General features: G+C 42.4%; 1 protein-coding gene across 5 annotated transcripts in view; it reads right to left on the bottom strand.

The window, feature by feature from the left end:
* The window catches only part of cacna2d2a (calcium channel, voltage-dependent, alpha 2/delta subunit 2a), a 139,399-nt gene that overhangs the window by 45,456 nt on the left and 78,965 nt on the right, over window positions 1–14,978 (bottom strand). For 3 of the 5 annotated variants that reach the window (XM_069145254.1, XM_069145279.1, XM_069145246.1), the window contains exons 5-6: window positions 8,291–8,335; window positions 3,719–3,857 (exon numbers count right to left, since the gene is read on the bottom strand). In XM_069145254.1, coding sequence (XP_069001355.1) covers window positions 3,719–3,857; window positions 8,291–8,335 — 184 coding nt within the window. Of the gene's footprint in view, window positions 1–3,718; window positions 3,858–8,290; window positions 8,336–9,664; window positions 9,933–14,978 lie in introns of those variants that run through there. The other 2 variants (XM_069145271.1, XM_069145263.1) reach the window with 2 other exon arrangements.

A 14,978-nucleotide genomic window follows, 5' to 3' on the forward strand; every position in this document is an offset into this window, starting at 1 on the left:
TTCAGTGCATTAACAATGTGTACAAATCAAAGCAAGCTATTTCAACTACATGGAGCACACGTGCTAATAAACCGCACAGACTCTTACGTCAACTGTTGAACATTAAGCTGCACTTTGGACCGTGCACCATTCTTCCTACAGTTTTCTTTTCTCTGCCTTTCCTCTGGCCTCCTCCTGAGGAACGATTGCTGAAACTACCCACTCACACTGCTTCTCTTCTGCTAATCCTAAACCCACAGATATACAGTGGGTACGGAAAGTATTCAGACCCCTTTACATTTTTCACTCTTTGTTTCATTGCAGCCATTTGCTAAAATCAAAAAAGTTCATTTTATTTCTCATTAATGTACACTCAGCACCCCATCTTGACAGAAAAAAACAGAAATGTAGAAATTTGTGCAAATTTATTAAAAAAGAAAAACTGAAATATCACATGGTCATAAGTATTCAGACCCTTTGCTGTGACACTCATATTTAACTCACATGCTGTCCATTTCTTCTGATCCTCCTTGAGATGGTTCTACTCCTTCATTGGAGTCCAGCTGTGTTTAATTAAACTGGTTGGACTTAATTAGGAAAGGCACACACCTGTCTATATAAGACCTTACAGCTCACAGTGCATGTCAGAGCAAATGAGAATCATGAGGTCGAAGGAACTGTCCAAGGAGCTCAGAGACAGAATTGTGGCAAGGCACAGATCTGGCCAAGGTTACAAAATAATTTCTGCAGCACTCAAGGTTCCTAAGAGCACAGTGGCCTCCATAATCCTTAAATGGAAGAAGTTTGGGACGACCAGAACTCTTCCTAGACCTGGCCGTCCAGCCAAACTGAGCAATCATGGGAGAAGAGCCTTGGTGAGAGAGGTAAAGAAGAACCCAAAGATCACTGTGGCTGAGCTCCGGAGATGCAGTAGGGAGATGGGAGAAAGTTCCACAAAGTCAACTATCACTGCAGCCCTCCACCAGTCGGGGCTTTATGGCAGAGTGACCCGACGGAAGCCTCTCCTCAGTGCAAGACATATGAAAGCCCGCATAGAGTTTGCCAAAAAACACATGAAGGACTCCCAGACTATGAAAAATAAGATTCTCTGGTCTGATGAGACCAAGATTGAACTTTTTGGCGTTAATTCTAAGCGGTATGTGTGGAGAAAACCAGGCACTGCTCATCACCTGCCCAATACAATCCCAACAGTGAAACATGGTGGTGGCAGCATCATGCTATGGGGGTGTTTTTCAGCTGCAGGGACAGGACGACTGGTTGCAATTGAAGGAAAGATGAATGCGGCCAAGTACAGAGATATCCTGGAAGAAAACCTCTTCCAGAGTGCTCTGGACCTCAGACTGGGCCGAGGGTTCACCTTCCAACAAGACAATGACCCTAAGCACACAGCTAAAATAACTCTGGCTTCGGAATAACTCTGTGACCATTCTTGACTGGCCCAGCCAGAGCCCTGACCTAAACCCAATTGAGCATCTCTGGAGAGACCTGAAAATGGCTGTCCACCAACGTTCACCATCCAACCTGACGGAACTGGAGAGGATCTGCAAGGAATAATGGCAGAGGATCCCCAAATCCAGGTGTGAAAAGCTTGTTGCATCATTCCCAAGAAGACTCCTGGCTGTACTAGCTCAAAAGGGTGCTTCTACTCAATACTGAGCAAAGGGTCTGAATACTTATGACCATGTGATATTTCAGTTTTTCTTTTTTAATAAATTTGCACAAATTTCTACATTTCTGTTTTTTTCTGTCAAGATGGGGTGCTGAGTGTACATTAATGAGAAATAAAATGAACTTTTTTGATTTTAGCAAATGGCTGCAATGAAACAAAGAGTGAAAAATTTAAAGGGGTCTGAATACTTTCCGTACCCACTGTACTGTAGATCCAGACCTCTCCAGACCCAGAGGACAACAATCCGCCCACATTAGTTTCCTCAGACATCCCTCTCCGAGGCACCGTACAGGTTCTCACTGGTGGGACCAGAGCAGAGCACAACATATAGATAACAATCCACTTCTGCCATCTCATCTAAAGCAAGCACAGCTCCCATGACATGAACTTGATGTAAATTCTTTGAAGCAAAGTTGGTTAAAAGCCTACTCCAACAATTAAGAATTTTACTGCTGTAACATTGTTAGACGTGCAATAGTTTTAATACAAAGTACAGGAGAACCAGAGACATCTTTTTTTATTCCACACCATTGGGTTCCTTGCCAATATTACTCACAAAGCAACCTAACCAGTGGCAGCTCTCAGAGGTTTGGGGTGTTGCTAGTAGCAGCTGATGTACCCCCCGGGCTGCTTGCCTGAGGCTCCAGAGATTTGGTGAGCTCCCGACTTTCAAACTCATAACCTTAGATGTGTTATATTTTGAAACATGTGGTCTTCAGCTCTGAACGACACTGTCTTACCTCAGGTAGTGGGATCAGAATTCGTACTGCCCCTTCTGAATCCATTAAAAGCTCACTATACTTTACACAGTAGTATTCCACAAGAGCTGTAAACAGACTTTGATGAGTAAAATCGATTGGGTTCCCCTTTAATGTGTTCCCCACTACACTGTACATACGATAACTACAAACTGATGTTTCTAACATGTACATTTGTGACTTGAATATTTGGTTAGGTTGCAAAGTATCTTTCAGAATTACTGTATATTTGTGCAGCAACATGTTTTTTAATTGCTTATTTATGAACAACAACTAAAACACAGCACATATGTTCATAATGGTATTGGCACAAAATCTGCAGTTGGCAATCTTAGCACAGCAGACCGCGCAATGGGAGCTGACTAAACAACATCAATAGTAAACATTTTGCACAGAACAGAGGAAAAAAAACCCGAATTCCATGCGCTGTACCACTCTGCTCCTCTGGACTCCACCAAGCTCAATCAAGAGGCCTTTATTCTCTGACTCATATCTTCAGACAGGGGAACCAAAGCTGCCTCAAAATGGCTCTGGGAACAATGTGCAGGCCTGATTGCTCTATTGTGAGTTAGCCGTGGCCTTTGACATCTCCTCCTGAACCACAAGTGCCTAATTCTGACAAGATTTGTCTGGAGACACAGATGGAGGGCATTGTTACAGACAGGTGCTATACACTGCCAGCTCAACAAAGAGGGTGAAGAGGTAGACAATAACAAAGAAAAAAAACAAAACTGCCACCTCGAAAATGGCTGTCTGTCTGCACATGCTCTACTTTTTGAGTCTTTAAAGGGGCAAGAAGACAGCGTCCCAAAGGTTAGAGGTGGATAACAGAGGGAACATGCCAGGCAAAATCAGAGTCCCGGAAGGTACATGTGTTCCCTTTTGTCCATTTGGCAGCTGCAGACTAAGGAGGGTGTTTTGTCCACAGGGCAGCAACGGTGCCAGGCAGGAAGGGCAGGATCCACGAGCAGGGGAGACCATGCCCAAAAAAAAAAAAATACAGTACAGATCTTATGTGAGAGAGCATCTGTCATCTAAAATCATGTTAGTGTTCTAAAGTGTCGGCTGATAAAAAAGGAAGGAGAGATTGAGCTAACATACTGAGAGAGGGCCAAGTCAAAGCAAAGTACTGCCAGCTATCCATGACCCACTGCTGTGAATGAAAACCAGGACGCCTTCTGGTACATCCAGGATACAGGTACAACTGCTGGTAGCACTTACATGCAGGATAGCCAACAGCACAAACTCCAACAATGTAAACATTACAAACAATATGAAAGATGCCACTTACAGCCTTTGTATATGTCTGTAGGAATCTGGACCGCACTGGAAGAGTAGTTGACCTTGTTTTTAAAATTGGGATCGTCCACAAACTCCAGTTCCAAATATGACGAGCTCTCCAGCGGGTTCTCCTCTTCTCCATCCTCCGTCTGCAGACGCACACACACACACACACACACACACACACACACACACACACACACACACACACACACACACACACACACACACACACACACACAAATGTGAGTAAGCATACAAATAAAAACAAAATAACAGAGAGAAACATGCAAATGAGGAATTGCATTTTATCAGCTCCCATATTGTGGTTACACGGTTTCTGGTTTTTATCGTCTTTCTGTCTGACTCACACATGAAGTCACAGAGAATCTGGATAATGTTAAGCACAGAAATAGCAATTATTCTGCCTCTTGTCTGCCTTCAGATTTAGGTGGTTCTGTTCTCTCCTTCTCGTCAGAGAACAGCAGCAGGTATCAGAACAGACACCAAACAGAGAGACTCATTAGTAGCTGTGATGACTATCACAGACACGAGGTGCCATACAAATTAACCCCAACAATAACTAGCAACCAGCACCACTCGATCATTGTTTAGTTTCCCACCCACATGAATGACAGCATATTTAATAGCATACTTTTTTCTTCTCTCTCACATGCCACCATTTGAACTAATAAAGTTAATAAATAATTAGCTTATCCTTATTTATACTTAGATTTTTTTAGTATGGCCACTGTACATGATGAGAAAGCCCGGCACATATATGGTGTTAGAAAATTGTAAGATATCAAAAAGAACCTCAATATAAAAAAAAGAAAAACTGACATTTAAGCTTTTTTATCTTGACAAGTTATCAATGTAGTACAATCTGTGCCTGTTCCCACAGGATGAAGGGACTGTAGCGTGTGACATTCTTTTTTCAGAAAGATATAGCCCCACTGACTCAATTTATTCGAATATTCTGGATTTGACATTAGTGTGTGCGCTAACTAAAACGCTGTTATATGCATAATTAGAAAACAGGTAACACTTACAGATCAACATTGCGCAATTAAAATGTAGAAGGTCGACTCATGGTTGAGTCTTCGTTAAACAAACACAATTTAATTAATGTGTGCTCATGCACCAAGCTCTTTGATTCACTGCAATACAGAAGTAGCCCTCAGCAAAGTCCGGCATCATGCTCGTAGCATTCTTCCCTTATTAGTCATCCTCCATTGGACTTCATTCACTGCATATTTGTGAAACCAAACACACATCTCTGATCAGTCCCCATGCATTTGCACTGCTAAAAAGCTACATTTTACATCCAAAGGAAAAAAAAATAATCCAAATACCAAAATCCTGAGTGCAGCACATCAGCACTTTTCATTTTGATAAAGTAGCATGGATTAATAGGATCTGACATGATAAAAACTGTTTGTTTTTTCAAGAAATTAAATCAAAGCCCCGTGTCCACAGCAGAAATTGATTGATGGGCACACTTTAATTGACTATTAAAATGCAATTACAAACTGTTGTTGGGACAGACCAGGGGATGGTTGTGCTGAAGACCCATTGAAAGGCAACAAAAGAAGCAGAACAGTGTGATGACAGAAACCAGAATATGAGAAAGTTATAATCTCTACAACTCATATATTGTGATAGTGCAGATATGATCAGAAAGATTAGGAAAGATTAGTGCACACTGAGCAACACCTGACATTTAACACTTACATATAACAGCTAATTTAAAATGATTCTCACAGACCTAATATTTAGAATTTAAAATTTAAAAAATTTAAAAAATGCAGTTAAAAAGAATAGTAAAATAAATAAAAGTACATATTTCTGACAGATAGTTAAATGGATTCCTATATTCAGGGAGGTTAGACACAATTTCTTTTAATTCAGTTTTCAGGGATCTGTTGAGAAAAGCCGTTCACCTGTTGTTTTCAGTTCAAACCTTTAGGACCTGTCCTGAAGCTTCAGTCTTGCAGCATCGGGCTTAAAGAGATTCAAGACTTTCTTTTTGCTCATTAAAAATTTAAAATTATTTCTTAGAGGTGCTCTAGCAGGTGCTCGCTGTAAAGATGTAAGAATTGTGTAATCTTGTCCTCTTATTCCCAATTCATGAGTGTAAAGGAAAAGAGAGAATGATTGAAACTAAAAAGAGTGAGCTTTAAATTAACGAATGGGTCACTGCAGAAGTAAAACACTGTAATCAGAATAGAAAAACTGTACAATGCACCACTTACTACAAACTCTGCTAAAGAAATGTTGCATTAGCTGTGCACATTTTTCATTTGCTTCAGTAGATCTAAAGACCTTTGATCACAAAATCTGGGAAAGTAAAAGCTGAATAAAGTATTCTTTTAATCGAAACTAATACTCCAACGCTGGATTAATGTCATTTGATATTTCACAGGTTAACTATCCGATAATAGTGAACCTGATTAGGTTAGGGAAGGCAGCTTTTCAAAAGCACTAACTGGGAGGTGGAGGTGTTTGTTTATCACTCAGTGTGACACTAATTCTGTCAATGTCGGGCATGGAGTTCATTTTTTTCTTTCTTCAGAAGAGCCCAATCATAATTAACGAAGGCAGTGTCTAATTAGGAGCTGAATAAATCCACACAGGAAAGACTGATTGGTTCATTTTCTTCAACCATCCACCACCTGTTCTGCTCGATTCATTACCCAATTTGTTAATTTTTATCTCCCCTTTCACGAGGTTTAATTAAAGGCTGGAGAGGCCAGAGTTGGCATTTTAAAGCTTCCTTTATTCCCACCTTCAGTCAATGAGGGCTAACCTGAAACATGTCACTTATGACGCAGCGCGTGTGTGTGTGTGTATGTATGTGTTTAGTGGGCAACAACAAAAATGCAGAAAGCAACATTGCAATTGATAAGTAGTTTACATATTTCACATGTAGTTCCATTTATGTTTGTCTTTCACAACTGAAAAACAGCCACACATCTTCAATTTTGATTAAACATTAAAATTATAAGAGTTGTACTAATGTATTTTACATATTTGGTGGTTGTTCTTGAGGTAAATTACTACCTGGGCACATGATTGACAATATTTGTTCTAACAAAGTTAGACCAAAGAATATTTGCATTTTCACCCAGGAGGCTTTGTGTGCTCTCTGCTGAAGCATGTTACAATCTTTTAAGGGGCACGGCATGTGTTTTTTGAAAATAAAAAAAAATAAAAAAGGTATTTAAACCCACAGTCAATAAGCAACAACATCCCTGTCCAGAAAGTCAGGAATCAAGAGACCTTAAAACCAGTGGGTGGAAATATTATAAAGAATGAGGCTCGTAGATAGTTGAACTAACCAAACATTGGCTAATAAAATTACCTTCACCCTCCGAACTGGGAATGAACATCAGACATGCCTCAGCAAATGGGCAGTTTTAACTTCAAATAAATAATCACATAGCACATTTATATCAAGGGTACAGTGAGGAAAAGATAAATTAACAGGATGTAGAGAAGAAAAGGTAAAAGAGCTTGCCAGTCACTTACCTTTCTTGAAACCAATTGTTTTATCACATCCCTCTAATCGTACTGGCTTTTACTCAAGCAGCAGAGCTTAACTGAAAAGAGTCATCGTGGGAGGAATCAAGATTCAGACAGGGGAGTACTGGTAGGCTACTGTGAGGGTTTCAGAGAGGAATGACCTCTGCCTGACTTCTGCAGTCATTTTCGAGGTTGTTGTGGGGTCGGTGATGTGGGGGTCAGAGGTGTGTCACTGGCTCGGCCTCAGTATGCCATGTTAATAATGACCGATGTTCTCCAATTAGATGTGCTGACAGACCCTAAAGCACTGCATCATTAATCACGGGAGTGGCGTTCACAAAGAGAAAATCACACCATGATTTATTGCTCTTCTGCCTTCCTTGCTCAATCTCTCTCCATCTTTTTGTGCTTTGGTGATCTAAAAGGGATTCTTGCACTCCTCCTTGAATCTTAACCAATTAGCGGGCATCAGCTCCGAGTGTGCCCTGTCCTAAGGCAGAGCTGCAGGCGGCAGCCGGAGTGGTGGCATGGTGAGACCAGTGATTTGTGGGGGAAAATGCATCACCCAGTTTGCTGGCCTTTCTTTGAATGGCATTCATATTCGTCAATATGAATGACAGAAATGGTTCCCTACTGTATGAAACTGTGATGTGACTTATGTTTTTGGTGTTAGGTGTCTTGATGGGCAAGGAGGTCAAACAGCCCACTGTTCAAGTCCGCAGATGACACAGTTGTGATTCAGGGGAAAAGACAAAACTCTGGAAATTAGACCGGGAGAGGACATTTGAAATCACTGTCACATGCACGTCGGCCTGCCACTACTCTGTCACACCTACTCACCACATAGCAGTGTCACCTCACTAACGCACACAGACAGCCCAGGGGCCTATGACTGGCGGATTGGGGGGGGGGGGCATCGACACCGAGGTGGCCAAAGGAAAGGGGTGGGTTGCAGGAACTGTTGGCAGGGGTAGGAAGTAGGGTGGGTAGGATTTTGGGGGGGGGGGGTTTAAGGCAGGCAGATGGGTGAGGGAGAAGCAGTCCATACTGTACTCACATAGTCTGAATCCACTTTGGAATCGTAGTATGAAATGGTATTCTCCTGTGCAGAAAAGAAAAGTAAAAAGAAAAGTGATGAGAGAAGATATAGCAGTGCCTATATCAGCCCCAACCTGTGGTGGTAAGCAAGAGAGAGTCATGGTTATATTCAATCACACTGTTCAGCATGAGAATATAATCAGCATCACAGAACACAGGAGGAGTAGTGTGATGTGCAATGACTGTCATGAGAAGGTGAGAAGACAGCCGTAGAGATAGTGAAGAATGTCATGCATCTGGACAATGTTTTTGTTAATAAGATGCAATGCATGTGGCACATGTTTGAACTTGTGTTCAAAACACTGTTGGAACATTTCCTTGTGCTGTGGAAAACAGTTGTCAGTTTGTGTGGCACTGTGGCATGAGCTTAGATGTAACATGGAATAAAGTGGTTTGCAGTGAGAGCAGAATAAACTCAAAATATTACTCTCTCTGGGAGTCTTATCAACCTCAGCTGGTTGTGTTTTCAGTCTAGGCAAATCTCACAGGAGGGAAGAAAGAGAAAAAGGAAAAGAATGTAAATTTATGCCACGGTATTACATTATTTTGCTCTAATTAACCACTAAAGTTACGAGCTGCCAGCCCCAGATTCAGCCCCTTACCACCAAACTTTTACCCTTTTACCCATACACAGGCTGTTAACTTCCCTGCCCTCCTCCTCGTCTCTGAACTGGCGTCCTTATCTCCCGTAGAAGCAGGCGTGAGGGCGGGTAGGGGCTGCATGCAGTGAGCAGTGCCCGTGTGGCCTGCCTCATTATCATGAGGAGGCTGGCTGCGGACACGCTCTCAAGGGCACCACAGTGACTGGCTCGCCCTCACTGGAAGAGCTGTGGTCATGGTCTGATGTGGGGGGACAGCTGACAAAGAAAGAGAGTCTTCTGTACAGGTGTAGTAAATCTTACACAATGGCTACTCAGCCATTGACTTATATTCCCACTGTTTCTGTTTGTCTCTTGTTCACCCTTATTATTTTGCTCCCTCTCTCCTGCTGTCTCACACAGTTTTTATTTAACTAAAAACACAAACACCTATATAAACAAGTACTTTCATCCTCTGTCAGCTCCCATATTTCCCTCAGCTCCCTTCGGCATGAAAGCCTCTCTGCGCCACCACAACCAGCGTCTTGGCTGGCCTCCAGTGCTAATCAGGGAGTCAGTCATTAGCTCAGTTCAAAACAACTCACCCAAGAAAAACAGTATGATCAAAACTCAAACTGACACCAAACATGGGACGGACCAGCCTGGACGCAGCTTGTGTCTTTTGGAAATGAGAGAGGACATGATAGAGGAGGAGCAGCAGAATGTGCCCCCCGTGACACATCTCCTCAACTTACCAGCACTCCCTCTGTCGCCCCAGCTCTGTAAGAGGTCCAGAGTGAGGATGGAAGGGAAGGAGCCGAGAGGAGGGATCCGAGCAGATCATTCAGGGAGTACATTGGGTTAAGTTGGAGGTTAGGATGGAGGCTCAGGTCAGGCTGATGTGAAGGGATGAATTGAGAGGAGAGAGATGGGTGGTGGTGGTGGGTGCAGTGGGGAAAGAGCTGCCAGGGCTAAAAATAGCCCATGCTTCTGCAGAGAGAGAGAGAACTGGAGTGAGCATGAGAGAGAGAGAGAGAGAGAGAGAGAGAGAGAGAGAGACACTGTGGCAGAGCAACAGTGTTGTTGTGTCTGCCAGCAGGACTGATCTGGAGCCCAGTCCTGCTTAGACTGGTCCCTCCCTTCTAAAGAGTTTACTCTCACTACTGTGGCATTACAACTCATTATTCAGGACTGCTTCCTGTAAATAAACACTTGGTTCCTTACACCCAAGAGACGCCGTCCAGCATCTTTGCTCAAATAAATAATACACACACACAAAAAAAATAGAGACTTCAGTATGGGGTTCAAAACTGTAGCTGTCTTCTTCACTCTTCACCATTGCATTGTTAGTTTGTATATATCCCTTATCACTGCACTTTATTGCAAATAATATAAGATGCAAACAAATGATATATGAAAGGTAAAACTTGAATACATAATTGTTGCAGATTCTTCCATAAAGGTCATGGCGGGTCACTAGTTAGTGTATACATAAAAATGATACAGTCACTTCACCTCCCGGTTGGGATTTTCTACAGCACCTTTCACCATTATCAACAACCACCGAATGAGGTTATATGTTTTTAACAAGAATAGTGATTGTCTCTCCAGTAGTTAGACAATCTGTGCCTGCATGTTTTGTGCTGCTTTTTCCTTTAACTGTCACCTATCTGTGCAAACAATGTCACTGGTATCATATCTGCTTGGTGCAAGCAGATGTGATACCAGTGACATTGTCACACTGCTGTGATTGCCCTACAATTACTCATCACTCATAGTGCTAAACCTGCACCATGCACATACAATAACCACTTCTGAGAGTAAAACCTTAGAAGTAGCAGCAATAATGAAAAGATAACAGGCAGAAACAGGAGATGAATGTGGAATACCAGAAAAATAATAATCACTGGATAACCACTCGACTCTTAATATGTAATTTGTAGTCTTGTTTTTATAAAACATGCAATCACAAAAAAAAGCACCTACATACAGAGATCCTACTGATGAACACGACAACATCCGACCACACAGGCTTGCACAGAAGAGGGGGCCCATGCTGACAAGTCCGAGGCCACCATGACCCTCTGAGCAGTCACCGGGGCAGCACGGCCATCTGCTGCGTCTGGTCACTGGTCTCCATGGGCTCAGGGTCTGGGTTAAACACACATCTGATACAACACCAAGCCTGCAATTATCCCACACTGATCGCCTTGCCCTGTGGACCCTACTAGTTCGCACATATGTAATGCATGATCTCATGCGTACGGACACTCACATGTGAATGTATGTACAGACACCCAGATACAGCTGAACATTCGCACAACATATGCACAGGCAGAAGCACACAAAGTCTGAGAAATTCCCACTGACACAATGTGCTATCAGTAAATTAAATCTATCATGCCGAGTGGACCAACAAATTCCAAACAGGAGACAAACACTGAGGTCAGGTGATGATCTCCAGCCCCTCCCCTACATCAATCTTCCCCTGCTCATCTCCCACCTCCCTCCTCTCCTCACCCTTATCTCGATCTGCTTCCTGTCTTCTCCCTTTGCCCCATCTCTCCTCCTCGTCCTCCTCCTCCCTGCCCTGTCTTATCTTCATCTTTCCTAATCTCTCTTTTCTCAATACCAGCCTCTTCTCGCCAATTTTAGATTTCAGCAAAAGCAGCAGCGCGTAGGTTAGATGCCTACTGTTGCTATAGAAACCGCCCCTCTGCTCTAGATTACAATGTGACTTTGTCTCCTCGCCACGGCTACAATGTCTGCTCGTTTTTACATCTGACCAGATACATGCCTGCCTATTTTTTGTTTGTCGGTCTGTCTGACTGTGAGGTTTTTCTTCTGCCAGCGTGTTTTCTTGTCGTTGATACGTGCAGCATGATATTTCTAAGCCATCTATTGCCTGTGGTCACACATTGAAACTTCAAATTCTCCCTTTCAGGTGAAGGTTAGAACCTTAAAAGCCCAAACTATATTCATTTGTGAAGAACACCATGACAGATTATCTCTCCGGTAACGAACAAGGCGACAAAACTGAAAAATGTCTGGTAAATATAAAAGACTGTCATATGTAGGGGTACGTGTCATGACTGAATATGGTCACTGGGACTAGATCTTTTGAATTTTAATCTGTGAGCTCTCTCAAAGTGCTGGCTGAGACAGGTTGACATTTGAGTGCGAGACAAGCGCTCCATCATGGGTGGGGACAGATTACAGTCATATTCATATCTCCTCTGGACACCTGCTAATGATTTTATAATTACAGAATACACTGTGTGCCTCTGCCGTGCCCTGGGGTGTGCACACAAGCATGCGGTAACACACACACACACACACACACACACACACACACACACACACACACACACACACACACACACACACGTTCAAATTCACACAGTGCACCTCTCTCCTGGCCCTGATAGTCTAGCAATCATTCCTCGCACCAGTTTCCCTAATGGAAGCTGACATTATATCAAACACAATAAAGGATTTCATTTACTGCTCTTCATTAACCCACGCACATCAGCCCATAAGAAACACACGAACACACACGGCTCTCGTAGTGTTCAGAAAATGCAACCAGACTAAAGAAAAAAAAAAAGAACATACAACGGGATTTGGCTCCAGAGTTAGTCAAGTTTGCAGCAAACCTGTTTTATAGCTATACATTCGGACTCCTTCTCTTATCTCTTCTGCTCCAATCTTTCCTCTTGTCTCTACCTATCTCCTCTGTCTCTTTCCCTCCCTAACATCCCTATAGCCCATCTCTAGCTGTCAAACATACAAAACTAAACATTTGAACTAGATAAACACTTTGCTTTATTAGCTGGTGAGGCTCTCCAGAGAGAGATAAAACCCTCCAGGCTTACCACATACTCACACACGTCGACTCCAGTGCACACACACGCCACCCAGATCCATTACAATTAATTTATGTTAAGTAAGAAATGACTGACGTCCAATTTCTTCTGAAGAATAGAAATACATACACAAGGACATTGATACAAAATGTAGAGATGTCAAAATGAAATCACAATACGGCATCAGCAACTAATTTGTTCAGCGCATTTCCTTTAGTTTATATGGTTCACAGGTTTGTAGAAGTGTGAAAAGGTGAGCTCATGAAATATGATGTTCAAACAGGTAAATTAATCATGACATGTAAAGATCTGTCAGAGATCTAAAAGCCCTTTAATCACTTTGATATTGAATTGCAGAGGTTGCGTGTGAATAAAACATGAAACCTTGTTCCTTGGTGGGGACGTTTTGATTCCAGCAATTTGGAATATTTTACAGGGTATGGGCATATTGCTCATTAACAGAAATGTTAAAGTGCAAACAAACTATTTTTGTGTCGCTGACCAGACAGCATTTAAGAACAGTTGTATATACATAGTCACCAGTTTAATAGGCAAGTTATCTTAGTTAATACAGTTTTTTTCCAATAATCCTGCAATAAATCCTACCTTTATTTAGGTGCGTTTGCTCAGTTTGTTGTTGGAGAGGTGTTTACTGAAGGTTTTGGAGTCTGAAGTTTTGAGAATTATTTCTATTACCTTGTCAACTTCATTTCTGTCAGTGAGGATGGATTACATTTTAAAATTCCATACAATTGAATTATGGCCACAGTAATGAATTAATGCCTCTGAAAAATTTCACCAAAAATATGTAGTTTCAACTACGGAAATATAAATGTGTATTCATCCCAATTCATTGGGTACAGGGTGTTCGTCACAGTATGAGACTTGTGTTTGGTACACCGTGTTACCTTAATAATTACTGTCAGATGTCTATTTGTGTCGACATACTACATTCTTGGTGGCACTGGCACTCCTGAAGATGGCAGTTCACAGACACTTCCCACGCAGTCTGATGGAGGTTGAGAAGATCTGACTGAATGAGATAAACTACCCGAATCCAGGTGTGCAAAGCCTTACAGACTTAACCAAGACTAAAGCACTTTAAATGGAAAGAGACCAACTGGTTCCTTGTCAGATCACTTTACAAATAAATGTAGACATGTTGTTTGAGGTGTCTGGTCCTGAGAAATATGTCTGTTTCCTTAACCACTGAAGGTTCCCAAAATGCTTCTTTAAAAATGTCAAGTCAATAAAGAGTCAACCAGCAAACTGGAAATCAAACTGTTGGCCTGGAAGAAAGAGAAAGTGAGAGAGGGAGAGAGCTATTGAGCTGAAGTGAAACTCAGATAAAGGAGTGCATGACGGAGGCCTTGGGCGCGGCTGCCTCGCTCTCTCCCGCTCTCTCATTGGCATGCTCTGCGTCTCCAGGCTTTTAAGCGATTAGGGAGCTGCTGAGACCATGGCGTCCAAGCATAGCTCCATGCAGATGTTCACTTGTATGCCAATAAACAAATGTGCCCCCAGATTAAAGCTCCAATACACAGTGCAAATTCAGCAGAGTGAATGACATTCTCCATGCACATCTCATCAATGTCTTGCTCCCCTTCAGACAGAACGCAGTGCCTCCTCCTAACTGCACGCTCACTTCAAAGACTCGCAGAGATGGACAGCAGACCAAGACATAGAAGGAGTGAGTGAGGAGAGAGAGCGAGAGAGAGAGAGAACAATTGAGGAGGAGAGAATTCTTGATTATTGTGAAATTAAAAAGAAATAATTAAAGAAAGAAGGTAACATATGCAACGGTTATATTTCATGCCCCCAATTTCGCCCATGAATCTGCAATTTCCACTCTTTAAGTCTCTCTTTGTAAACACCCTGCAGGTCACAGAATCCTATTTTTCTCTTCTTTCCCTTCCTCTCTCCCTCCCTCTCTTTTTGCACTCTCTCTCTCTCTCTCTCTCTCTCTCTCCCATCTCTGCTGTGTTGTCTCTTCCTTTCAGAGCCTGACACTTCCCCTTGGTAAAAGCAGTTAAATCAGTCTGTGAATATTCCAATCCTGCGATAAGGAAAGAAGGCTTTGTCCTGCTGCACTCTGGGTAATGCTGCTCTCCATTGTTGGCTGACAGGGCTCCATTGAGGAGAAGGTTTTAATGCCGATAGCATCACCACCCTGCATGGACACAGTGCCAGATAAAAAGCCTAT

This window comes from Embiotoca jacksoni, unplaced genomic scaffold (assembly GCF_022577435.1).
Source record: "Embiotoca jacksoni isolate LCO1_2020_lvr unplaced genomic scaffold, fEmbJac1.0.p SCAF_1, whole genome shotgun sequence".
In the NCBI taxonomy this organism is placed as follows: Eukaryota; Metazoa; Chordata; class Actinopteri; family Embiotocidae; genus Embiotoca; species Embiotoca jacksoni.